The sequence below is a fragment of the Lampris incognitus genome, chromosome 3, assembly GCF_029633865.1.
Source record: "Lampris incognitus isolate fLamInc1 chromosome 3, fLamInc1.hap2, whole genome shotgun sequence".
In the NCBI taxonomy this organism is placed as follows: Eukaryota; Metazoa; Chordata; class Actinopteri; order Lampriformes; family Lampridae; genus Lampris; species Lampris incognitus.
Window position 1 is genome coordinate 25,655,540 of NC_079213.1, and position 26,720 is coordinate 25,682,259.

A 26,720-nucleotide genomic window follows, 5' to 3' on the forward strand; every position below is an offset into this window, starting at 1 on the left:
TTTTTATGTTTATTGATTACACAAATGCATCTTTTTTGCCATGACAGATTTGGCATCTTTGCGATGTGGAAACATGGTGCACAGAGAGAAGGTCACTGGAGACATACTGATGGCGTATAAACAAGGCTTTGCTCTTTGCTCAACAACATAATAATCCACTATAATGTCTGTGTAAGTTGTGTGTGTGTGTGTGAGAGAGAGAGAGAGAAAGAGAGAGAGAGAGAGAGAGAGAGAGAGAGAGAGAGAGAGAGAGAGAGAGAGAGAGATTCAGTGAATGATAAAGAGGGACACTAGAAAGAACCTGGCCCAGACACCATCCCTTCATCTACCCTGTAGCACTGAGCTGATCAGCTGGCACTTCCTGCGTTTCCTCTGCTGCACCAAGTACTCCAGCAGTCTCCAAACGTCCACAGTACACAGGCCTAAATGACAATACAACCCTGACCTCCACGGTCATAGAGACCTTTGAAAGACTTGAGTATTTATGGACCCCTTTATGGACCCCCATGGCAGTTTGGCAACGATTTCACAGCCAGGGCTCTGAAAAAAATATGGTCAACATGGGACTTTCACTTTATTCTGAGGCATCTTGAAAGCCAATGTCTTCACCACCAGGACCCTCTCTGTTTAAGCTCTCAAAATTTGCTGATTTCATCCAATGCTGAATGTACTTATCTGCAACAGAGGCAAGTTATGATGTGAATAGGGGCTGAAACAGCCACAAGAATCTCGAGTGAAATGCCATACTTCCAGCGGAAGCTGAAGAAATGCTCCCCCCCCAGCCACAAACGAAGAAGAAATGTCCCCCCAGCCACTTCTACACACTCATCGGTGAGTCCATCCACATCTCCCCTGTAACCGTCTGGTTCGGAAGCAGTCACACCACGCGACGTACCCAGACTACCTCATCTGGCGATGTTTACCAACGTTGGCTTCTGTGGCTGCAAGTGTTTTGGCAACTTGTTGGTGAATACTTTGTGATACTCAATAATGCATCAGGCGTCTGCATTATGTATTCACCTGTGTGTGTGTTTGTGTGTGTGTGTGTGTGTGTGTGTGTGTGCACGCAGACTCTGCCTACCTGTGGGCGTATAACTCTCTCAATGTTCTTCAGGGCTGTGTCAGGGGAGGGGGGCGAGCAGTCTGGAGTGGGTCCTGTAGAACTGTTCCCATGGTTACCAAGCTCCCCCTCACTCACTGTCACATTGGACGAGTGGCCTGGGAGAGAGAGAGAGAGAGAGAGAGAGCGAGAGAGAGAGAGAGAGAGAGAGAGAGAGAGAGAGAGAGAGAGAGAGAGAGGAATTAATTGTTTACAATCTATTCATTTGTTTGTTCAAATGTGCTATTTTCATATTCGATAACGCAGCATGGAGAGATATTAGCCAGATAACAGAGGTACAGAGGGGAGTGATGAAACAGTGATGACAGGCCCTGGTTGAAGAAGTACAGCAAGCTGTCCATACGTGAGGCCCTGGAAACTGCCAAATAAAGGCTCAAAGCTCTGGCCGTCAGGCTGAAGAGATACACTTGAGAATCAGAAGTCAAAATAGTAAATGGCCTCTACACAAACACACAATATGGATAAAAGTATCAGGACACCTGGCCATTACACCTACAGGAGCATTAATGACATCCCATTCTAAATTCATAGGCATTAATATGGAGTTGGTCCCCTCTTTGCAGCTATAACAGCTTCTACTCTTCTGGGAAGGCTTTCCGCAAGATTTTGGAGTGTGTCTGTGGGAATTTTTGCCTATTCATCCAGAAGTGCATTTGTGAGGTCAGGCACATTTAACATGTTGGACGAGAAGACCTGGCTCGCAATCTCTGTTCTAGTTCATCCCAAAGGTGTTCGATGGGGTTGAGGTCAGGGCTCTGTGCAAGCCAGTCAAGTTCTTCCACACCAAACTCACCCAACCATGTCTTAATGGACCTTGCTTTGTGCACTGGGGCACAGTCATGCTGGAACAGAAAAGGGCCCTCCCCAAACTGTTCCCACAAAGTTGGAAACATAGAATTGTCCAAAATGTAGTGGTATGCTGAAGCATTAAGATTTCCCTTCACTGGAACTAAGGGGCCTAGCCCAACCGCTGTTGGACTGTTCCACAGTTACAGATAGGCTGTCTCTACTAGAGAGATGTTTCAGTGAGTTAGAGCAGCTTCTTTCGGCTAGGTTTATGTTAGATGTGACAGGCACTCCAGATAGCCTTAGCCCCGGGCCTGACAGCAGACCTGCTATTGTTAGCACTAGCTCAGCCTCATTGGCAGATGCGGTGGAGTTTGTCTCTGTTTACCGGTGTGGGAAGGCTCGCAGGAGCAAGCCACCAGTCATGTGGCGTGGTCTACAGTCACCTCTCCTGACTGCAAACCGGTTTTCGCCACTCACCAGCCCTGTTGGTAGTTCTACCAGCCAGCTTGCCTTTCCCACTCCTGTCGATAGAGTAAAGCAATGCACGCTAATGAGAGGATACTCCATTACCAGCAATATCAGATTAGCTTCGCCAGCCTTGGTTCACTGTTTACCTGGGGCCAGAGTCTCTGACATAGAGGACAATTTTAGGGTGCTGGCATCACGGAGGGAGAATCAGGCAACCCAGGCACACAGCATCACTACTTTCAGCAACAATGTTATTCATGTCAGCACCAATAATGCAAGGATGAAGCAATCAGAGATCACAAAACTTACCCTAGTCAGGATGTTTGAGCCGGCCAGAAAGATGTGTCAGCATCGATTGTCTCTGGTCCCTTACCCATGAGGGGTAATGATGAGATGTACAGTGGGCTCACCTCAATGAACTGCTGGCTGGCTGCTTATTGTAATGAGCAGGGATTCGACTTTGTTGATAACTGGCCTTCTATCTGGGGCCGCCCTTACCTGCTGAATTTGGATGGCATTCACCCTACGAGGATGGCACTGCTCTTTTGTCTAGCAATATAGATAGCTGTTTACGTTTGACACTAGGGACTTACCATTTAACAGGGCACAGGTGATTAGAGAGCCTGCTAGGTTTAAACCTAGTGCGGATGTGGTGTCAACTAGTGTAGTTAATATGTTTAGAAGGGAATTTCTCATAGATTGTCAGACTGACAGCTTGGTCTGTAACATTGAGACTGTCTCCCTTCCCTGCTGTGTTGCTCTAGAGCTCTCCTCTTCTAAATGTGTGAATCACAATAATCTAATAACCATTCCTACCACTGGTGGTGGTAAAATGTGCAATGAAACACCTAATTATCTACAGAACCAAACATCTAATGTTATCAAAAGCGTGACCTCACATCATCCAAAGCGTAGGTTTTCAAAATTGGGAACTAATAACACGAGGTTTCTAATTCCAATTAATATTTCATTTAATGGTAGCTCTAAAGTTCTAGCTACTACTGATCACTTCAACAAGACGCTTAAATTTCGTTTCATGAATATCAGATCACTGTCTACTGAAGCCTTACTAATAAATGATCTGGTTCTAGAACATAGTTTTGGTATGATGGGGTTATGTGAAACATGGCTGAAACCAAATGTTTTCCTTCCCCTAGCTGAAGCTTCCCCACCTGACTACACTTATGCCCATGTAGCTCAGGCACATAAACAAAGTGGGGGTGTCGCCTTAATATGCAAGTCTATTTTCAAGTTAACTTCTAAACTTGAAAATCTTTTGAGGCTCTTACTCTAAATCCATCTCCCTCAGTCACGAACAGACTGTGCTCAGTCCACATTGTGATACTCTTATCGGCCTCCTGGCCCCTCAGTCCACATTGTGATACTCTTATGGGCCTCCTGGCCCTTGCTCACTATTTCTTGAAGAATTTGGAGAATTTATCTCAAGTCTAGTTACTCATTCTAATCATATTCTAGTTCTTGATGGTTTCAATATTCATCTGACAGAGATCGCAACAACCACCTTGCGACCAGACCTCGTCCTCTGGTCCAATTCTTGCCAACTCGCTTACATCATCGAGCCGACAGTCCCCTGGGAGGATGCAGTCGATGAAGCGTACGAGCGTAAGAAGCTGCGGTATGCCAACTTAGCAGCCGAAGCAGAGGACAGAGGACAGAGGCTGGAAGGTGAAGGTGCGCCCTGTGGAGGTGGGTTGTAGGGGCTTTGTTGCCAGCTCCACAGCAAAACTCCTGAGGGAACTAGGAGTCAGGGGGCAGACCCACAGGAGAGCGATCAAACAGCTAGCTGACACTGCTGAGAGGACTTGCCACTGGATCTGGATCAAAAGGAGAGATGCCGTCTGGGCTGCCAGGGTGAACAGCTAACCATAGGACCAATCAACCTGTGGTGGGCCCACCTCAGCGGAGGGTGTCTTGTGATAAAAGGCCGAAACACCCTGTGATGCTGAGGTACACAACTGACGATGTGTCCTGGTGGTGGCAATGTCACCTTGGCAGCCATCTCCAGTTTATTTCCCACCGAAACTGTTGCAGTGCAAATACTAGGGATTTTAACAACCAGTCCTTTATTGAATCTTGAATAAGGCTGGTGATCCTCTTAAGTAAAACCTTTCTGGCACTAGTTGATACTTTTGGGTTCGCTCAGTTCGTTCATGAGTCAACTCATTGCTGTGGTTAACACCCTTGATTTGGTTTTATCTAAAGGGATAGCTGTTTCTGATCTGAATGTCTTGCCAACCACATCTGCTGTGTCAGATCATTTTCTCATTAAACTTGAAGCATCATTGGCCTGTCCTTTTAATGTCCGCACGGATGGAATTGCTACTCAACACCTTGGTTTGTTCAATGTAGCTACATTTGGCCAGCAAATGCCTGAAGTCTTGGCTCCTTTCACTGTAGAGACAGACTGTTGAAAATCTCAGTAGTGACTTAAATGTGGCCCTCTCTAGTCTCCTCAATTCATGTGCACCTCTCACTATGAAAGCTAGGTGACTTAAGATCCCTACAACCTGGTTTAATGACAGACACATGCTTTCTTAAGTGGGCCTGCAGGAGATAAAGAAGGGCGAAAATCAAAATTGGAAGTTTTTTACCTATGTTGGCATGAGAGTTTATTGAAATACAAGCATGCTTTATCTGCTGCAAAAGCAGCTTATTTCTCTCACTTAATCAATATTAATAAACATAGGCCCAGATTTCTCTTTGACATTGTATCTAAACTTACTAAAAAACGGTCAATTAGCTGCTCACCATTCACGGCCCAAGGAGGCGTTCCTCGGCAGTTCAGAGGTCATATTTGATGGATTACCAAACAAAGACATGATCATCAACAGGATCAAAGAAATGCCCGTTTCTGCAGGAACTGTACAGAGGCACATTACAGACATGGCTGAAAACATAAGGCACCAGCAAACTCTTGCATTGACAGATGCGTCGGTATTCAGTGTAGCTCTTGATGAGAGCGTGGATGTAAACGATGCTCTACGTCTGGCGGTGGTTACCAGATATTTTGACAAACAAGGGTCGCACTAAATTGGTAAGACTGGATTAATTTTCTTTTGTGCCCTAGTAATTTTCATACATTTGCACAAGTGTGTGTGTGTATGTGTGTGTAGAGCACAAATCTTTAGGCACGTGGAATCCAACTGGGCAAACAAAGAAGCAGCAGTAAATAGATAGATAAATGCTCATTATGAAAATGAACTGGCACTCTGATCTGTGATTTTTTTTTTAAAAATTTTTTCATTTGTTAAGTGGCACAAGAGATCCAAAAGGTTGCCGACCCCAAATATATCAGCTGATGATCATACTCAAATGACTAATTTAGAGGCCTGCTTACCTGGTGTGAAAAAACTGAATGTCACTTAATTTCCTGCTTTTAAATTTGGATAAAACTGAGATGCTAATCGTTGGCCCTGCTAGACACAGACACCAATTTGATCAAACAACGCTCGACAACTCTGATTTCACAAAGTGTGGCAGCCAAAAATCTTGGTGTTACGTTTGATAAGCACATTAAAGAAATCGCCAAGACTGCCATTTTTCACATGTAACAGCTAAAATTCGATCTTTTCTATTCATGGCTGACACAGAGACTCTAATACATGCATTTGTTTCATCCAGACTTGATTACTGTAATGTTGTTTTCAGGTCTGCCACATGCTCATACTAAAAGTCTTCAGATGGTGCAAAATGCTGCAGCTAGAATACTAAAACTAGACAATTTGACCATATTACACCAATCTCTGCCTCCCATCACTGGCTTGCTATCCATGTTAGATCAGACTTCAAGGTGCTTCTGCTGACTTAGAAAATCCTAAATGGGCTTGCCCCATCGTACCTGTCTCATCTCCTTAAACCGTACACTCCATCTCGAGCTCTCCACTCTCAAAATACAGGGCTCCTGTGTGTACCCAAAGTTAAAAGGAAGTCAGTAGGTGGCAGGGCCTCTTCTTATCAGGCCCCATTCTTGTGAAATAACCTGCCCGCTGCCATCAGATAATCAGAGTCTGTTGAGTTCTTTAAATCCAAACTTAAAACTCATCTTTTTGCCTTAACCTACAATTTGCTGCCTTTAAATTGAGTACTTCACGGCCTGTACTGCATGGCAGGTCGGTTTCTGTCTCAATGAATTTACCAACCACTGTTCTGCCGATTAGATTATAGTGTATAGATTATTGACTATTGCAAACGGTTCTCTTCTCTCATGTCTTTTCTCTCTCTCTCTGAATGATGTCTTCTCCCATGTATGTGAATGGTGTGATTTGAGTCTCCCCTCTGTGCATGTGTAGTCCGTCCTCCTCCCAGATCTACATGGTGACGGTGGTTACGTGGCTCAGGTCCTGGGCTGTTCCGGTGGCATCTGGACAATGCTTGGCATCCTCCTCATCATAGTCTTCATCCATCCATCCATTATCCGAACCGCTTATCTATCCTGCTCCAATTCCATTATAGTTCTTTTATCCTCTTTCAATGTGGTATTCTGTAAATTGTGTTTTGCTCTGTACACGACATCCGTTGCACGTCTGTCCGTTCTTGGAGAGAGATCCCTCCTCTGTTGCTCTCCCTGAGGTCGCTTCCCATTTTTTCTCCCTTTTAAAGGCTTTTTTAAGGGAGTTATTCCTTATCTGATATGAGGGTATGAGGACAGGATATTGTATTGCTGTAAAGCTCACTGAAGCAAATTTGTAACTTGTGATATTGGGCTGCACAAATAAAATTGACTTGACTTGACTAGATATATGCAGCAGATGCACTCATGTAGCAGATTTAGCAAATTTCATCTTCACTTTTAGGTAAAGTGCTTTTATCTTTCATATTTGCCATGATACTGGTGTCTTTCTTTGCCAGTTCAAACTCTTCATCAAAGCAGGACTAGCTGGTTGAGTAAAGCTGCCATAAAAAAAGGCTCAGATTGAAACCAGTTACCACGACAAAAGTTAGACAACATGTTAATTTGTTTCTTCAGACAGAGTGAAATTCTCAAAATTGAACCAGAAAGTGAAACAAAAAGTGCCTGTTTCCATGTTAAGATCTGCAGCCATCTGTCCTCTGTTTCATTATGACTTTCTCCCTCCTTCCCGTCTGCAGCACTCAGAGAAATGCACTAACACACACAAACACACACAAATGTACACACACTGTGAAGAATGGAGGATCTCAGCCTGCCAGCAGCCGCTGGTGATACAGGTACCTGCATGGACATTGCATGGCAGCCTCACAAACACACAGAAACATGGACAAACGTGCATGGGCGCATGCACAAAACACACACACACACACACACACACACACACACACACACACACACACACACACACACACACACACACATTTCGCTGTTCCAGAAAAACAGGTGTAATAAACAAGCCTTTTGTTTTTTCCTTCATGACTTAGGGTTACTTTCACAGCTGCAGAGTTAGAGGTCTAAGAAGGCTCATTCAGAACATGCACACACACACACACACACACACACACACACACACACACACACACACACACACACACACACACACACACACACACACACACACACACACAAGCATCGCTTGCTCAGGGTGAGCGACAGCTTCACAGCCCTCTATAACTATCACCACACCCATATGTATGCGTATGTGAGCGTGTGTGTGTGTGTGTGTGTGTGTGTGTGTGTGTGTGTGTGTGTGTGTGTGTGTGTGTTTGTGTGTGCGCAGGGGTGGGGGTTGGGCAGTTTGGGGAAGGGGGAGGAGGGCAGGAAGGTAGAAACAACCGCCCACCAATCCAAACAGATACACACGCTCAAAACACACACGCATGAGTACACAGTGAAATGCAACCTGGAGCTGGATGGGCGTATAAAAACAGGGGGGGAAATAAATAAATAGGAGTAAGAAAATAAATGAGAGAGAGATAGGGAGCAGTGGGATATACACTCACCGGCCACTTTATTAGGCACACCTGTCCAACTGCTCGTTAACGCAAATTTCTAATCAGCCAATCACATGGCAGCAACTCAATGCATTTAGGCATGTAGACATGGTCAAGACGATCTGCTGCAGTTCAAACCGAGCATCAGAATGGGGAAGAAAGGTGATTTAAGTGACTTTGAATGTGGCATGGTTGTTGGTGCCAGACGGGCTGGTCTGAGTATTTCAGAAACTGCTGATCTACTGGGATTTTCACGCACAACCATCTCTAGGGTTTACAGAGAATGGTCCGAAAAAGAGAAAATATCCAGTGAGCGGCAGATCTGTGGGCGAAAATGCCTTGTTGATGCCAGAGGTCAGAGGAGAATGGCCAGACTGGTTCAAGCTGATAGAAAGGCAACAGTAACTCAAATAACCACTCATTACAACTGAGGTATGCAGAAGAGCATCTCTGCACGCACAACACGTCGAACCTTGAGGCAGATGGGCTACAGCAGCAGAAGACCACACCGGGTGCCGCTCCTGTCAGCTAAGAACAGGAAAGTGAGGCTACAATTTGCACAGGCTCACCAAAATTGGACAATAGAAGACTGGAAAAACGTTGCCTGGTCTGATGATTCTCAATTTCTGCTGGAACATTCGGATGGTAGGGTCAGAATTTGGCGTCAACAACATGAAAGCATGGATCCATCCTGCCTTGTATCAACAGTTCAGGCTGGTGGTGGTGGTGTAATGGTGTGGGGGATATTTTCTTGGCACACTTTGGGCCCCTTAGTACCAACTGAGCATCGTGTCAACGCCACAGCCTACCTGAGTATTGTTGCTGACTATGTCCATCCCTTTATGACCACAGTGTTCCCATCTTCTGATGGCTACTTCCAGCAGGATAACGCGCCATGTCATAAAGCTCGAATCATCTCAGACTGGTTTCTTGAACATGACAATGAGTTCACTGTACTCAAATGGCCTCCACAGTCACCAGATCTCAATCCAATAGAGCACCTTTGGGATGTGGTGGACCGGGAGATTAGCATCATGGATGTGCAGCCGACAAATCTGCAGCAACTGCGTGATGCTATCATGTCAATATGGACCAAACTCTCTGAGGAATGTTTCCAGTACCTTGTTTAATCTATGCCACGAAGGATTAAGGCAGTTCTGAAGGCAAAAGGGGGTCCAACCCGGTACTAGCAAGGTGTACCTAATAAAGTGGCCGGTGAGTGTATATAGATAGACCGATTTAAGTGTTTTCCTGTTGAGTAAATAAGCCTGTCAGTAATGAAGCTCTGATGATGAATGTTAGATGTGAGGAGCTCTTATGCTTGTGTGTGTGTGTGTGTGTGTATTTGTGTGTGAGACAGCATGTGTGATATAAAAGAGATGCACGATGCCTGTTTATGCCTTTGAGGGGTGCTTGTAGCTGGGTGTTTGCATCCATATGTTGACTTTCATATGTGTGCTCGCCCTGAGTGAAAACAGGGTATATAGCTCAGCTTTTAATGCAATAATACCCACAAGGCTATATAACAAAGTTTTGCAGCTCGGTTTTCATCAGTCTCTATGTCTCAGGGTCTTGGACTTCTTATTGGGCAGAACACAGGTTGTCAAATTCATTCATAGGGCACTCCAGACATCCCTCTCCCCAGCAACGCCCTCCAGCTCCTCCTGGGGGATCCCAAGGCGTTCATTCCCAGGCCAGATTGGACATGTAGTCCCTCCAGGGAGTTCTGGGTCTACCCCAGTATCTCCTCCCAGTTGGCCATGCCCAGTAAACCTCCAAAGGAAGGCGCCCAGGAGGCATCCTAATCAGATACCTGAACCACCTCAACTGGCTCCTTTTGATGCAAAGGAGCAGCGGCTCTTCTCCGAGCTCCCTCCAGATGTCTGAGCTCCTCACCCTATCTCTAAGGCTGAGCCCAGACGCCCTACGAAGGAAACTCATTTCAGCCAGTTGTATCCTCAATCTTACCCTTTCGGTCACTACCCAAAGCTCATGACCATAGGTGAGAGTTGGAACAAAGATTGACTGTTAAATTGAGAGCTTTGCCTTCCGGCTCAGCTCCTTCTTCACCACAACAGCCCAGTACAATTCTGATTCTGATTACTGCTGATGCGGCACCAATCCGCCTGTCAATCTCCCGCTCCATCCTACCCTCACTCGTGAACAAGACCCTGAGATACTTGAACTCCTTCATTTGAGGCAACAACTCATCCCCAACCTGGAGGGTGCAGTCCATCATTTTCCAGTAGAGAACCATGGCCTCAGACTTGGAGGTGCTGACTCTCATCCCAGCCATTTCACACTCAGCTGCAAACCGCCCCAGTGCGCGCTGGAGGTTGCGTTCTGATGAAGCCAACAAAACTACATCATCTGCGAAGAGCAGAGATTGTCAAATTCAACAATAGATTTTCAAACTCATTGACCATTAGCACAGGTGTCCCTCAGAGGTGTGCTCTCTCACCCCTGGTCTACTCATTATACGCCACTGACTGTATTTCACACACTGACACTGTAAAAATGATCAAGTTTGCTGATGATACAACACTGGTGGGACTGGTTTCCTGTAATGATGAGACAGCTTATAGAAAGGAGGTCTCCTCTCCCGTTGACTGGTGTAGCAATAACAATCTGGAATGGAACATCAACAAAACTAAAGAACTTGTGGTTGACTTCTGTAAAAATCAGGGAGCGCTACTACCACCAGCCATTAACAACCCGGTGGTAGAGAGAGTAGATCATTTCAGATTCCTTGGGACTACAATCTCCTCCTCCCTGAAATGAGAAGACAACTTCACAACCATCCAGAAGAAAGGTCACCGAAGACTCTTCTTTCTAAGACAGCTTAGGAAGTCTGGAGTGTCTCGGGTTGCAATGGCACAGTTCTACAGAGCTATAATAGAAAGTGTGCTCACTCGCTTTAACAGAGAGTGTGCTCACTCAATAACTGTATGGTATAGCAATTCTACAGCCCATGAGGAAAAAAAAAACTGTTGCACAGTTGCGCACACAGCTTCAAAAGTAAATGGCTGTGAACTCCCTATCATTTCTGAATTATGCCAGATTCCCATGCAGCAGAAAGATTTACAAATTTTAAAGGACTACTCACAACCGGGCAAAACCCAATTCAATCATCCACCTTCGGGTAAAAGACTCTGCAGTATCAAGAGCAGAACATCTCACTTCCACAATAGCACTTACCTTGCAGCAATCTGCATCCTAAATGCGTCATTGATTGTACAAGTATAGTTTCCTTACGCGCATGCACTTAAATTTCTCACTTTGAGTGCATGGGACATATGGTTGCATTAACTGGATTATAAGGATAACAGTGTGTTTTTGTGGACACTCCATGTATGTATTGTGTGGCTATATGTTTACAATTATCATTGAGCACACCAACATAAATTCCAAATCAATGGCAATAAATTATTGAATAAATTAATTATAAATAAATTATTAATAAATTCAATAAATTATTGAATCTCGAAATACTGAAATGTCACTCATTAGGAAAATGAGCTTTTACAACTTTTAACTCACCCTCTACACCTGTCAAAACCTTATGTTTGTGTGTGTGTTTGTGTGAACGTGCGTGCGTGTGTGTGTGTGTGTGGTTAGAAAATAATTTTAATATAAGCCTTTATCAGGTCACAAGTACACTTACTGCTTCTTCAACCAAATATTGAGTAAACTGAACAATAAATACAGAGCAAACCATCATCACCGACATTTGTATACTGCAAAACTTGTAAATCTGTCTGTCAGAGGGGAGGGGTTATTCCTGTTTCATTAAGGCGCTGAACTGCTGCAGCCATCACATCTCACCCTCCCTCACCCTCTACCCCCCCCCCTAGAGCCCCCCCGCCCCAGCTCCTCAGGGTGTATGAGTATGGTTAAGTGTCTCTAGATGAGGGCGTTCAGCAGTGGGATAAGGCTGGCTCAAGCTCCAGGACACCTGACATTTACAACACAACACTCCCTCTGCACACACACACACACACACACACACAAACACACACCTGTCTGTCTTGCTGGCACAAATACTCTTACTGCTTCTTCAACCATTACTGAGTAAACTCTGAACAATAAATACAGAGCAAACCTTCATCACCAAAATGTGTAAACTGCAAAAAATTGTGTGTGTGTGTGTGTGTGTGTGTGTGTGTGTGTGTGTGTGTGTGTGTGTGTGTGTTTCTCTGTGTATGGGTGTGTGTGTGCAAGCACGTTTAGTTTCACTTTGACATTCATCCATCTGTAAATAAGGCAGCGGACCTAAACACCTTTAATGGCAAAGCCCTGGAGTTCCTCATCTCAGCCATTAAACACAGTTACCCTCCCGGGCATGTTAAAAGGGGGATAAATGAGGCAAGGTGTGTCAAAATCAATTTATCCACAGGAGGGAGTTGGGGAAAATAGTAAACATGGGAGGGAGACAAACAGACTAAGGTTGGTGAGGTACACGGAGGTGGGAAAATAGAATAAAAAAAAAAATAGAAATAAATAACAACAGAAATATAATGAAGACGGAGAAATAATAGCACAAATACCCCAAATCACAGGAATATCTCAACGTATATAAGAGAGTCTTTGGGGAGCAGTTAAAAGTGATTAGAGAGCCGCTTTTGATGGACAGTACTGAGCAGCGGCCCTGAAGAAGCTGGAGGCTGCAACCCAGCCACCCAGAGATGTGCAAAGAGAACAGGCCAGAAAGACTCATTGCCTGTACCAATGATTTGGCAAAATTACCAAAACTTTAACACCATGTCGATGTCCTGTAAGAAAAGTTAAGGACCCGATCTGCAAATTCATTTGGCCATCTGACATTTCGGTGTATTCATGTAGTAGAGGCTTACTTGCAGATTATCAGTGTTTTCAAGTAATACAACAATATGAAATCGTAGAGTGGTTTAAATGCACGTGAGGGCGTCCAGGTAGCATAGCGGTCTATTCCATTGCCTACCAACGCGGGGATTGTCAGTTCAAATCCCCGTGTTACCTCCGGCTTGGTCGGGTGTCCCTACAGGCCCAATTGGCCGTGTCTGCGGGTGGGAAGCTGGATGTGGGTATGTGTCCCGGTCGCTGCACTAGCACCTCCTCTGGTCGGTCGGAGCGCCTGTTCGGGGAGGAGGGGGAACTGGGGGAAATAGTGTGACCCTCCCACGCGCTACGTCCCCCTGGCGAAACTCCTCACTGTCAGGTGAAAAGAAGGGGCTGGCGACTCCACATGTATCAGAGGAGGCATGTGGTAGTCTGCAGCCCTCCCTGGATCGGCAGAGGGGGTGGAGCAGCGACCGGGACGGCTTGGAAGAGTGGTGTAATTGGCCAAGTACAACTGGGGAGAAAAACAGCCAAAATAAAAAATAAGGTTGAATCGGTTCATCTTGATACAACGTTATTGACCGATACATTTCATCACTCATCTAAGTGACCTCTTCAGTCTCAACTGACTGCAGGTATCCCCACCGTTATAAACAAAACAGTGGCATAACGACCGAAACCAATGACCAGTTTCATATGCAAATATGGATGTGACCATTAACTAGAGTTACAATGGCCATGTGTACTATTCACAGAGGATTTAGGAACGTTTGCAATCACAGCATTGTAAGATGGTGACAGATGAACTCTTAGGGCTCCCTCGGTTCAGGGATGGTCATTCCCTCTTCGACTCCCCGTTCAAACCAGCATTCCTCCCCATCAAGGATATGCACATCCTCATCCTTGAAAGAGTGGCCACTGGCCTGTAGATGGGTGTAGACTGTAGAGTCCTGGCCCGATGTGTTAGCTCTCCTGTGTTGTGCCGTCCTCTTGGCCAGCGTCTGTTTGAAGTCACAGCAATCCTCCTGGCGCTTAACAGCGTACACTATATTGCTCTGTTTGTGCCAGGGGACCCGATCCTTGGGGTGGACCAATTTCTGGCACAGCCTGTTTTGGGGTTTGAAAGCAACTGAGACAGTGTTTGGAAAATACGCGTCTCAACTTTTCTGACTTTTCTGTCGCCATCTTACAATGCTGTGATTGCAACATTCCCAAATCCTCTGTGAATAGTACACATGGCCATGAAACTCTAGTTAATGGTCACGTCCATATTTGCATATGAAACTGATTGTTGGTTTCAGTCGTTATGCAACTGTATTGTTAATAAGGGTGTGGGGGGGGGATACCTGCAGTCAGTTCAGACTGAAGATGTCACTTACTTGAGTGATGAAACGTATCTGTCAATAAGCGTTGTATCCACATGAACTGATTCAACCTTCTTCGATTTTCTTACCTGGATTATGGAGCATGCATCGAGACATAAACCCAGTCAGTTTTCCATATCGCAGTCAAAGACGGGAGCTGCAAAATTTGGGTCTACCATTATGCTGACTGTAGAGCAAGAGGCTTACAAAAAAGCGATCCGGCGTTTTAGACCTTCAAGCACACTGAAGTACTGCAAAGGTTGTAGCTTTGTGCACATACATACATACACACACGGGTTTGCAATTTCTCATTCCACACGTCAGCAGAGGTATATCTACCATTTGTGTGTTTATCTCAGGAGGAGTCAGTCGATAGCAATAGAAGAGAATTTTTTCACTCTAACCACTTGGCAATGCTCTCAGCTGGTTGTTCGCTCAATACGTGACTGGTGGCTGCAAACCTCGGTTTGATGGCCTGTCCCCACCTCGCTGTCTCCTGCATTCCTAACACAAAGGATATGACCGCCTTGGGACTCATAAAGTAGTTGGATTACGCCTGCGAGTCTGTTGTCACGCTGCTTCGGATCATAAGCAAGAGAATTCGATTCAATTTCCCTGTCATAGATGATGTCTGCGTGTTGGGACCCACGTTCATCTTCGCACAACCTCATTTTAATATTGAAGCGATGGCAGAGAAATCTGTGTCTAACAGATTGTAGTGAATCTCATGGCGGCAGATGTCAGAGAACCATAAGAGAAGGGGGATAAAAGGAGGGTGAGAGAAGAAGGGAAAACCCATGGGGCAAAGAGATGGAGTAGGAGAGAGAGAGAGAGAGAGAGAGAAGATGGGAAAAAAGAGCTGAAAATCATAGAAGCTGAAATTCCGTACCATCAAGTTATTTAATTATTCATTTGGGGGGGGGGGGGTTCAATGACAACTGGTCCATGGTGTTTCTGCAGGGTGTGGGCTGTGTGACATTCAGCAGATAGATTTGGATAACACCCTCCTGATCGTTCGAGACTTTGAACGCCACTTTACTGTCTCAATCTGCAACACTTGAGATTTGAGAGATACTTTATTGATCCCCGGAGGGAAATTCCTCTCTGCATTTAACCCATCCTAGCTGTGTAGTTGGAGCAGTGGGAAGCCGCCGTGCAGCACCCAGGGACCAACTCCAGTTCGTCTTGCCATGCCTCGGTCAGGGGCACAGACAAGAACCCTGGCATGCATGTCTTTTATGATGGTGGGGGAAACCAGAGCATGTAGAGAAAACCCACCGCAGACACGGGGAGAACATGCAAACACCACACAGAGGACGACCTGGGATGACCCTCAAGGCTGGACAACCCCGAGGTTGGAACCCAGGACCTTCTTACTGTTAGGCAACAGCACTAACCACTGGGCCACCATGTTGCACCATGTTTTGATTGTTGTCTTTAAAATGAATGGACTGAGACCTGCTGCAAACCAACATCACAAGACAGGTGAATCCAGCGAGGCTTAATGCCCCCACCCATCCCCAACTTTACAAGTCTCTCTCTCTCTCCACTTTCTTCCTCTTTTCCTCCACCTCCCTCCCTCTCTCCCTCTCTCTCTCTCTCTCTCTCTCTCTCTCTCTCTCTCTGCTGAGGCAGAAACAGACAGGCTGACTCACAGCCGTGTCCAATTAGCCAGACATGTGACTGGACTAAAAGTGGGGAATCTTGCAGGATTTTCCCGCCTGCTGTGTGATGAATTCACGTTCATGTAGCTCAGTTAACCTCAGCCGACCTGCGGTGAGCCCAGCAACGGCATCTCTAGTCCCAATCTCCTCCTCTCTCACACGCACATGCTCACTTTTTAACCGCTCACCCTTCCTCCTTGCTTTTTAGCTCTCTCTCTCTTTGTTTCAGTCCATTGACCGTGCCCCGCTCACTGCATTTGTTCGTCTGTCTCACTTATTCTCTGCAACAAGACATTACCAACAGCCCGTAAAACACAAAGCATTTCCTTCCATTGCCTTCTAGCCTAGCCTATCAATCCCTCTCTCCATAAAGAGAGATGCATGTATTTTAATAGGAAATGTTTGTGATGCATTTCATTTTATGCAAGCTAGGTCACATACACTAACAAAGATAGATTATATTAAAATGTTGTTAGCTCTAGTTGTGCAACTCTTGTTGGTCTGGACTACTTTATTGTGAGTTTAGAGTGTCAGACTTGATTTATGACTCTTATAAGTTCAGCAAGATCCACCTTGGCACTGGCAACTAGCCTGCATGGCTCAGAGACACGGAGGTAGAGAATATACTGTTGCTTGAAAGAATAATACAACACCCTCATGATACATGAAAATGTGTGCAACACAAAAATCACAGCCAAGAGAAATAAATGAAAACGGGAAAATTCCATGATGTGTAATTAACAACGCACAGCCCTGCTCATCAACATCCCTTAAAATCCTCCTACAAAACGTGGGTAATTAAGGGCTAACGCTGCTCTACCCATTTTTGCTTGCTTCAAACACCCTGTAGCATAATCCAGCTGACAGGTGTTCGGTCTAATCTGGGCTACTTCTGCAACACGGATGCGACTCAGCGCTGCACCACTAGACATATTAGCATATTGCAATGTACCGCTGCGATGCCGCACTGGACACTATTTGGGCATACGCATGAGGCATCTTGGGCTAGTCACCAGTAGTAGGAGGAGTTGGAAGATCCACTCGCTTGTTCCGCAGCATTGTTTTACTGACAGAATACGCTTTCTCCAGATTTTGGTGCGAAGCAATAGTTTAGGCCCCGCTGCCCTTTTTTCCCCCTCTGTCACGGAATCTGTGACCGCATCGATAAGGTCTGAGAAAGACTTGACTTTCTGTGGCAGAGCTGGTCATACTTCCCATTAGACATGACAGATGGAGTCTTCCTCAAAATCACCTCTTTGTAAGAGGGGAAGAAAGCGGCTTAGCTCACCATACAGTAACTAGACAAATGCACGAACAAAGGAGGCTCTCTGTGGATTTGGATTATGAAGGACTCATTAGAAATTGCATGTGCACCAAAAAAAAACACACACACAGAAGTTGACCCGCAAAAAGAAAAAAAAAAAGGAAATGCAATTCTGGCAAGATGGTAACGGCTGTTAAGTGCTCAACACAGCTGTAAGTCACCTGCAGTATGTTGGGATGGCAGTTGTTGCTGCTCAAACTCAGCCTCAGCCACTCTCTCTACTTTTTTGGGGGGGATTTTCTCCCCCTTTTTCACCCCAATTGTACCCGGCCAATTACCCCACTCTTCCGAGCCGTCCTGGTCACTGCTCCATACCCTCTGTCGATCCGGAGAGGGCTGCAGACTACCACATTCCTCCTCTGGTACATGCGGAGTCGCCAGCCGCTTCGTTTCACCTGACAGTGAGGAGTTTCACCAGGGGATGTAGCGCGTGGGAGGATCACGCTATTCCCCCCGAACAGGTGCCCCGACCGACCAGAGGAGGCGCTAGTGCAGCGACCAGGACACATACCCACATCCGGCTTCCCACCCGCAGACACGGCCAATTGTGTCTGTAGGGACGCCCGATCAAGCCGGAGATAACATGGGGATTTGAACTGGCGATCCCCGTGTTGGTAGGCAACAGAATAGACTGCTACGCTATCTGGACGCCCTACTTTGTCTCCTTTACTGACTCTCTCCGTTTATGTTTCTCCCTTTTTCATACTCTTCCTCTTTATCTTCCTCTCTCTCTGTCTGTCATTGACCAGATGAACACTGTGAGAGAGCTTGGCCCAAACACAGAGCCAGTAATGAGCCAGTAACGGCCGAGCACTTTTAGAAGAACGTGGACATCGATATGCTATTGGCTAGTTTGAAGTTAGTGGCAGGAAGTGACCCATCTTCTCTAAATCTTGTTTCCCATTCAATGGACATTTTTGTTAGGATACACCCCCCGCAGGTGGGGGATGACATGACTAAAAAAAACAATTTTCTCAGGGAGAGAAATAACAATATTCTTATAAACACAAAAATAGTATAAAATGGATTTTTTTGGGGGGGGGGGTCTATAAGACTATATTAAATAGACATTAAGAGCAGATAAAGAGGGAACAAGAATGAAAATACATTTTTCATTACTGCAAATTATTGCTTGGAGACAGCTGAGCATTAATTAGAATTATTATTGGACAAAGTGGTGTCTGTTGACTCATGATTCAGTTTTGAGTTTCGGACATGCAGACTATTGAACCAGTTATTTGATCGCTTACTAACTGTGATTGATTGACAACCTGTTAACTCTATGATGGAAGCCTCCGGTTTGATTCCTGTACTTTGGCTGTTTTCCCTTAAAACAGTGAAAATGTTTTGCAGCTGATTAGTCAGTGTTATCAAATATGAAAATATAAGCCCGTCACCAAAAATGCGAGTTAAACTTTCATATCAGCAGTAATCCAGTGACTCGTCATTGTTATTTATAGCCATCGTTTTTCAAAGGATGAGGTCACCTGCTTTTTTTTCCTTAAATGCGGTTTGGAATATTGAGGGTTTTTTTCCATTCTAAATATAAATGCATGGCATTTTGGAACTGACCATCGGGGTGCAAGTGGAGGTTTGTGTCTTACCGTTGCGAGGGCAGGCGTGGGGCCAGTGGGCGATGTCTAGCGAGCAAGGTTTGCGCGTAACGGCGGTGGTCACCAACTCGTATGGGTTGTCCTCATCCTCCGGCAGGAACACGTCCAGGGACGGCGAGGTGACAATTTCCGCTGAGTGCTTTGAGTTCTGCAGTGAGAGGCAGAGAGAAAGGTGAAGGGAGAGGCCAAGAGACAGATGGGTAGAGGGGCAGACAAAGAGAGAGATAGACAGAAGGAAGAGATAGACACAAAGTGAGAGAGTGTACCTAACAAGTGACAGTGGCCACACCCAAAGCACCTTCTACAGCCATCAAAGGTGAAACTTCTCCTCCAAGTCTCAGCCTAACAGCCTAACTCCACCCGCTGTATAATTTTGAAAAATGCTAAAAAGTGGTCAAGGGGCTGGGGGGGGGGCCTGAGGCAGGATTATGGGCAGGGGTAGCTGGCGAGATCTGGGAGATGGGCCCGCTCATCACACACTGCCATACCCAGTCCCCTCCCTTCCGGCATGGCACCCGAGTGCCGTGACATGGTTCCCCCGCAGACAAAAGGGAACCCCTTGAGACGGGCCGTGGCTTTCCAGTGCTGGAGAGAGGTGGGTGATGGGGTCACTGCTACCCCAGCCGCGGCATGAGCCCAGCCGGACCAGCCCAGTTGTCTGGTGGTGCTTCTACAGCCATCAAAAGCACAAATCCGGACTATTGCGCCAAAATCTAAAATAATTAAATAATATAAGTATAGGACATCCAGGTAGCGTAGCGGTCTATCCCGTTGCCTACCAACATGGGGATCAATGGTTCGAATCCCCGTGTTACCTCTGGCTTGGTTGGGCGTCCCTACAGACACAATTGGCTGTGTCTGCGGGTGGGAAGCCGGATGTGGGTATGTGTCCTGGTCGCTGCACTAGCGCCTCCTCTGGTTGGTCAGGGCGCCTGTTCAGGGGGGAGGGGGAACTGGGGGGAATAGTGTGATCCTCGCACGCGCTACATCCCCCTGGTGAAACTCCTCACTGTTAGGTGAAAAGAAGCAGCTGGCGACTCCACGTGTATCAGAGGAGGCATGTGGTAGTCTGCAGCCTTCCCCGGATCGGCAGAGGGGGTGGAACAGAGACCGTGACGGCTCGGAAGAGTGGGGTAATTGGCCAAGTGAAATTGGGGAAAAAGGGGAGGGGAAAAAAAACAGTAGATGGCGTGTTGAGCCATTTTCACCCACAAAATGCCAATTTTTATAAACTTGGTAAGAAATGTCCAAATGATCACCAGCATTTAGTTTACGGCTCACAAGATGACCCTTCAGCGTGGCGGTGGTAGCGTTATCCTGTCCACTGAGAAAACCGGGTTACATGAAAATGGACCATAACCATACGGGTCCAGATGTTCTCGGTTTACTTTCACAGTTCCAGCAAGCCCCATCGTACACTGGATAGAAAACGACCCCTCACAAATGGTCAAAAGTAGAATCTGTGATGTGGAAACACGGGGCACTCCCCCCCTGCTCACATTTCGTTTTAATGAAACTTACGTGAAGGACAGAGATGCGTGAGCACAAAAAAAAAGATATACTAAATACAAGGAAGAAGGCAAAAAAAAATGTTTTCCAAAAGCTTGGCGAAGCGGAGTTCACCCGCAGCTAAAGGTGGCCATCACCTCAGCTGGTGGTGCACCATCGCTGCACACAATGGAGCAAATCAAAGCGGAAACATCTCGGTTCAATTCCCAAGACGGCGTCCAAACCAACAACTTCATACAGACAGACCCCGCTGCACCCAGCCGGCGTGTACGGTTTAGGGCTGAATACAACACAAGTTAAAAACAACGGCTGGGGAGGAGAAGATACACTCTTCTCCTCCCCAGCCGTTCTTTTGTTGTGTTATTCTACAATCACGGGGGGTTTTACATTTCAACTTTTCCGTGAATGAGCTTGGATTTAGTGTGGCATCTCTCATAAAACCCAAGGTGACACGGTGCTTGAAGATGCCGCTAAAGTCCGGGCCCGGCAAAAAAAATAAAAACAAAATATTCAAAGAGCGAGCTTGCAGGAAGTGCACGCTGATAGACGGTTTGAATCTCGGGGAGCACTGCGTTCTCATCCCGATGATGTGTGGAAATACAGCCCATCGCTTTGAAGCTCTCAAAAGGCTTATTATTTGTGGAAGGTTTTAGACTGAAGGGGAAGAAAAACACTTTACAGTTGCTTATTCCGGTGTACTGAGGTGTGTGTTGACCTATCAAAGTATTTGTACACACCCAACGGAAAACTCTGAAAGCCCCAATATGGGAAACTTATGAGGAGAAGAGGAGCGACATATTTGTATAATGTATAGAATTGTATAATGACACTGTATAGCATCGAGGGATGGACATCGTTAAGATTTTAACGGTACTACTACTCTTACCGATACTGCTCATCCATCTGGTACTTTAACGGTACTCTTAATGGTTCTTTTTGTTATTTTTTTAAAGAGAAAAAACAAAAATGTATTTTGTCATGTCTTGACAGAGCGTTACTTTTCATCTTTCTTTTTTTTTTGGAAACCCCCCCCCTTTTCCCCCCCGATTGTATCCGACCAATTACCCCACTGTTCTGAGCCGTCCCGATCACTGCTCCACCCCCTCTGCTGATCCAGGGTGGGCTGCAGACTACCACATGCCTCCTCCCATACATGTGGAGTCGCCAGCCGCTTCTTTTCACCTGACAGTGAGGAGTTTCACCGTAGGGACGTAGCACGTGGGAGGATCACGCTATTCCCCCCTCCCCCCTTAACAGGCGCCCCGACCGACCAGAGGAGGCGCTAGTGCAGTGACCAGGACACATACCCACATCCGGCTTCCCACCCGCAGACACAGCCAATTGTGTCTGTAGGGACGCCCAACTAACCCGGAGTTAACACGGGGATTCGAACCGGCAATCCCCGTGTTGGTAGGCAACAGAATAGACCACTACGCTACCCAGACACCCCCCATAATTTTCATCATCAACCCATGTTTGTATGTAGTTAACTCCGTGTAGGCTCTAGGCTGCTAACATACATACATACCAGGGTGGATGGGCAATGAGAGGTGAACTACAAGCCGGGCAGTTGAAAACTGTACATTTCTCTGCCTGTATGTGATGCACTTTCGCCAGATGTTTCAGAAGATAGCTTGTGTTTCCGCCCTTATGTGCAAAAGACTTGTTGCACTTGTGGCAACGAGCATTGTCAGCGTCGACTCTAGTGACGTATCACCAGACTTGACCGTTTAGTTCTCTCTCCACCATCGTCACTAAGAGCAGGCTGTGTGTGTGTGTGTGTCTGTGTGTGTGCAACTTCTCCTGGATCGCCACCTTGCCGTGGTGGAAAAGCTTTCGTGTACCAATGATCCCCAGAGCTATGCCACCCGGAGCTTGGCTCCCGGTAGGGTCACCCAAGGCGGACTGGTCAAGGGGGAGGTTCCAGACGAAGCGCGATCCAACAAAGACCTCGATGGCGGAACTAGCAGAAGACAATGCCAGTGAAGGCGAATGAAGGCTGCAACAGAGGGTGGTCCCCAATCATCTTGGTTCTCCATGCCATCGGACTCTGGCTACCCCCTGCCAAGGACCGTGTGGTGGCTGCAGGTGCATCAGCCACTCCACGCAAAAAGCTGTCACGTGCAGACGTCCTCCTGCAAGCATCTAGAAGGAGGATAGTCATACTCGATCCCGAGTGACTGCCGATGATGATGATGATGGTGTGTGTCTGAGAGAGAAGAGAGACAGAGAGCTGCACCCCCCCCCCCCGGCTCACACATAAGACAGGCTACAGATCTCTTCTAGATTGGGAATAGCAAAAATGCATCACAGACAAATGTCTTAATCTTATTGCAAATGAGAAACGGACCTGGTGAGATAAAAGCTGCAAGATAGTGTTTATGTAGCCTAAATAAGTAGGAAATGTATTTTCTTAATTTCTCCAATACACATAGCAGAACCGCTAACCTCGGAGCAAGATTTCTGAATTGAACATTTGCAAAGGCTCATAAACAAGAACAAACTCTTTACAGCTATGTTTAGACCTGATTTAGCGGCGGTTTATTTGAAAGCGATCTCTTCATGTCTCCATGTTTGTTAAGATGCCTTTATCTCTGCTTCGGAGAACAGGCTGCAGAGATGTTGGGTCTCTTGGGCATGTTAGTTAACATTATTAACTGAGCTCAGTCGTATGAAGATAATAGAAGCGGTGCTAACACTACTAAAATGTGCTTGTTTTAAGATACCATAAAATGTGTTGTATTATGACAGCGAAAAGGATGCTGCTGGAATTAAATACCATGGCATAAATCACTCCATTACAGCATTCAATGTAAAATAAGCCCGACAGGACCGAGAAGCAAGGTTTTGTGTAATTGCATAATTTGACATTGTGTGCATTTAAAAAGTGTGGACTTTTTTTTTAATTAAATTTTCAGGATCTAACACCATAATTTCACAATAACTGCATTACAATAGCAGATATGAGGTTAGGAAAAGGTGGCACACCCCAAGACTGACCGACTTCATTTTTCCTCTCTCGTGACAGCAACGCTATGGCAACAAGGCCATGCTGTGAATATAATGCAAATTTGGCCATTTTCTCCCATTCTGTTTAAATTGCAGATGAAGGGTGATGCTGCTGTGCAAACAAGAGACTTGCTCGAGCATCGGTACCTCTGTCTCATGGAGATCTGCAGTACAGCGGGCCGCCTCGGGCCCTCGTCACATGGTTAAGACGGAAAAACAAGCAAACAAGAAAAACCACCTCTGATACTCAAGTGAGACGTCCTCATTTGAAAACAGTGACTCACAAAAAAAGACAGCATAGATTTTAGAGATTACAAATAATGGTGAATCTGACAATGGATTTATGCAGCATTTTAGAAATGATCTCAACACGCTGAACCTAGAAACTCAATTTATCTTGACGTCAAACAGCGGTATTCTCTCTGGTTATCGAAGAAGTATTTCAAATCGCACTTAGCTGGCAGCGGTGTGAAAAGGTTGAGCCCCAGAGGACTCGCACAAATGAACTTAAAGCCAAAAGGTTTCCTATCTCTGAGGCAGGCGTGTACCCAGAAAGAATGAAAAACAAGAGCGAATGATGTGGCACAGGCGAAAAGGTTACGAAGACAGAGCCGTATCAGTGACAGATAAAACATTTCTTTCCAGTTTTGCAATCACTGGATGTCTGCCCTTTCCCATAATGCAACACCCTGGCAACCTGCAACCCGCCCTGGATTACAATGGCTAGCAAAAGTATTCATACCCCTTGAACTTTTCCACATTTTGTAACGTTTCGACCACAAACATAAATATATTTTATTGGAATTTTATGTGAAAGACCAACACAAAGTGGCACACAATTGTGAAGTACAAAGAAAATTATACATGATTTTAAAAAATTTTTACAAATAAAAAACTGAAAAGTGCGGTGTGCAAAAGTATTCAGCCCCCCTGAGTCAATACTTTGTGGAACCGCCTTTTGTTGCAACTACAGCTGCAAGTCTTTTGGGGTATGTCTCTACCAGCTTTGCACATCTAGAGACTGAAATTTTTGCCCATTCTTCTTTGCAAAACAGCTCAAGCTCAGTCAGATTAGATGGAGAGCGTTTGTGAACGGTAGTTTTCCGATGTTGCCACAGATTCTCAATTGGATTTAGGTCTGGACTTTGACTGGGCCATTCTAACACATGAATATGTTTTGTTTTAAACCATTCCATTGTAGCCCTGGCTTTATGTTTAGGGTCGTTGTCCTGCTGGAAGGTGAACCTCCGCCCCAGTCTCAAGTCTTTTGCAGACTCCAAGAGGTTTTCTTCCAAGATTGCCCTGTATTTGGCTCCATCCATCATCCCATCAACTCTGACCATCTTCCCTGTCCCTGCTGAAGAGACGCACCCCCAGAGCATGATGCTGCCACCACCATGTTTGACAGTGGGGATGGTGTGTTCAGAGTGATGTGCAGTGTTAGTTTTCCGCCACACATAGCGTTTTGCATTTAGGCCAAAAAGTTCAATTTTGGTCTCATCTGACCAGAACACCTTCTTCCACATGTTTGCTGTGTCCCCCACATGGCTTCTGGCAAACTGTAAACGGGACTTCTTATGGGTTTTTTTTTAACAATGGCTTTCCTCTTGCCACTTCCATAAAGGCCAGATTTGTACAGTGCATGACCAATAGTTGTCCTGTGGACAGATTCCCCCACCTGAGCTGTGGATCTCTGCAGTTCCTCCAGAGTCACCGTGAGCCTCTTGGCTGCATCTCTGATCAGTGCTCTCCTTGTTCGGCCTGTAAGTTTAGGTGGACGGCTGTGTCTTGGTAGATTTGCAATTGTGCCATACTCTTTCCATTTCCGGATGATGAACTGAACAGTGCTCCGTGAGATGTTCAAAGCTTGGGAAATCTTTTTATAGCCTAACCCTGCTTTAAATTTATCCACAACTTTATCCCTGACCTGTCTGGTGTGTTCCTTGGACTTCATGATGCTGTTTGCTCCCCAATATTCTCTTAACAAACCTCTGAGGCCGTCACAGAACAGCTTTATTTGTACGGAGATTAGATTACACACAGGTTGACTCTATTTAGTCATTAGGTCAACATTCGATCATTCAGCAATCATCAGGCAACTTCTGAAGGCAATTGGTTGCACTCAGAGAAAAGGGGGCTGAATACTTTTGCACACTGCACTTTTCATTTTTTTATTTGCAAAAAAATTTTAAAATCATGTGTAATTTTCTTTGTACTTCACAGTTGTGTGCCACTTTGTGTTGGTCTTTCACATAAAATTCCAATAAAATACATTTATGTTTGTGGTCGTAACGTGACAAAATGTGGAAAAGTTCAAGGGGTATGAATACTTTTGCAAGCCACTGTATATCATTTCTATGGCTAACAGCTAAAGGCTTGTCACCGTTGTTATGAGTTGTAGGTGTGGCTACGCTGACACCCCCCCCCCACACACACACACTCATTTCTGAACCTTGACAATCCCACCTTTCCCCCCTGCAGCCCTGCCTGTGCATCAGCCATCGCTTTTCTTGTCGTCCTCTCCCACTACATTACCCAGAGTGCTCTAGGCCATCAATCATACACTGTGCATGCTCGCAGAGGATTAATCATCCTGACTGACTGAACGATCAATCATTAAATCACGAACGCACATTTTGTACACACACACACAGGCGCGCACGCCGTTATACAATTTGCACTCAATTTGAGCCTTATTGCACACTACTTTATTAAAGCCCAATAAACTGAACCCCCCCCTCTCCATCAGAGCTCAATTAGTGTGCCATTACCAGCTAAATGAGTCCTAGCTAGTGTTTTATAGCTTTCTTCTCACAGGTGGCAGGCGCTTGGCTGATGTAGATCCGACTTGACAGCCTTGTTAGTTCCAGATTTCGCTCACGGAAGAAGCGGGGTAGAAATAAAGAGCACTCTGATGGCTGCACTTGTAGCACAGTTTTTACCTCAGAGAGCGGATGAGAGTCCCTTCAGGGACACGCCAGGTTACTCAGACGCCACAAGGAAGGAAATGAAACAGATGAACAGATCAAATGAGCCAGAGACTATACCACCGATGTTTAGAATAAATGGCTGCATTGAAGAAAACAAAAGCTTAGAGGGGCCGCTAATGCCGGGATC

The 26,720-nt window shown here is 45.8% G+C and overlaps 1 protein-coding gene across 9 annotated transcripts in view; it reads right to left on the bottom strand.

The window, feature by feature from the left end:
• The window catches only part of anks1b (ankyrin repeat and sterile alpha motif domain containing 1B), a 351,867-nt gene that overhangs the window by 150,085 nt on the left and 175,062 nt on the right, over positions 1 to 26,720 (bottom strand). For all 9 annotated transcript variants that reach the window (XM_056275653.1, XM_056275649.1, XM_056275648.1 and 6 more), the window contains 2 exons: positions 19,077 to 19,233; positions 1,082 to 1,218 (listed from right to left, as the gene is read on the bottom strand). In XM_056275653.1, coding sequence (XP_056131628.1) covers positions 1,082 to 1,218; positions 19,077 to 19,233 — 294 coding nt within the window. The remainder of the gene's footprint in view (positions 1 to 1,081; positions 1,219 to 19,076; positions 19,234 to 26,720) is intronic.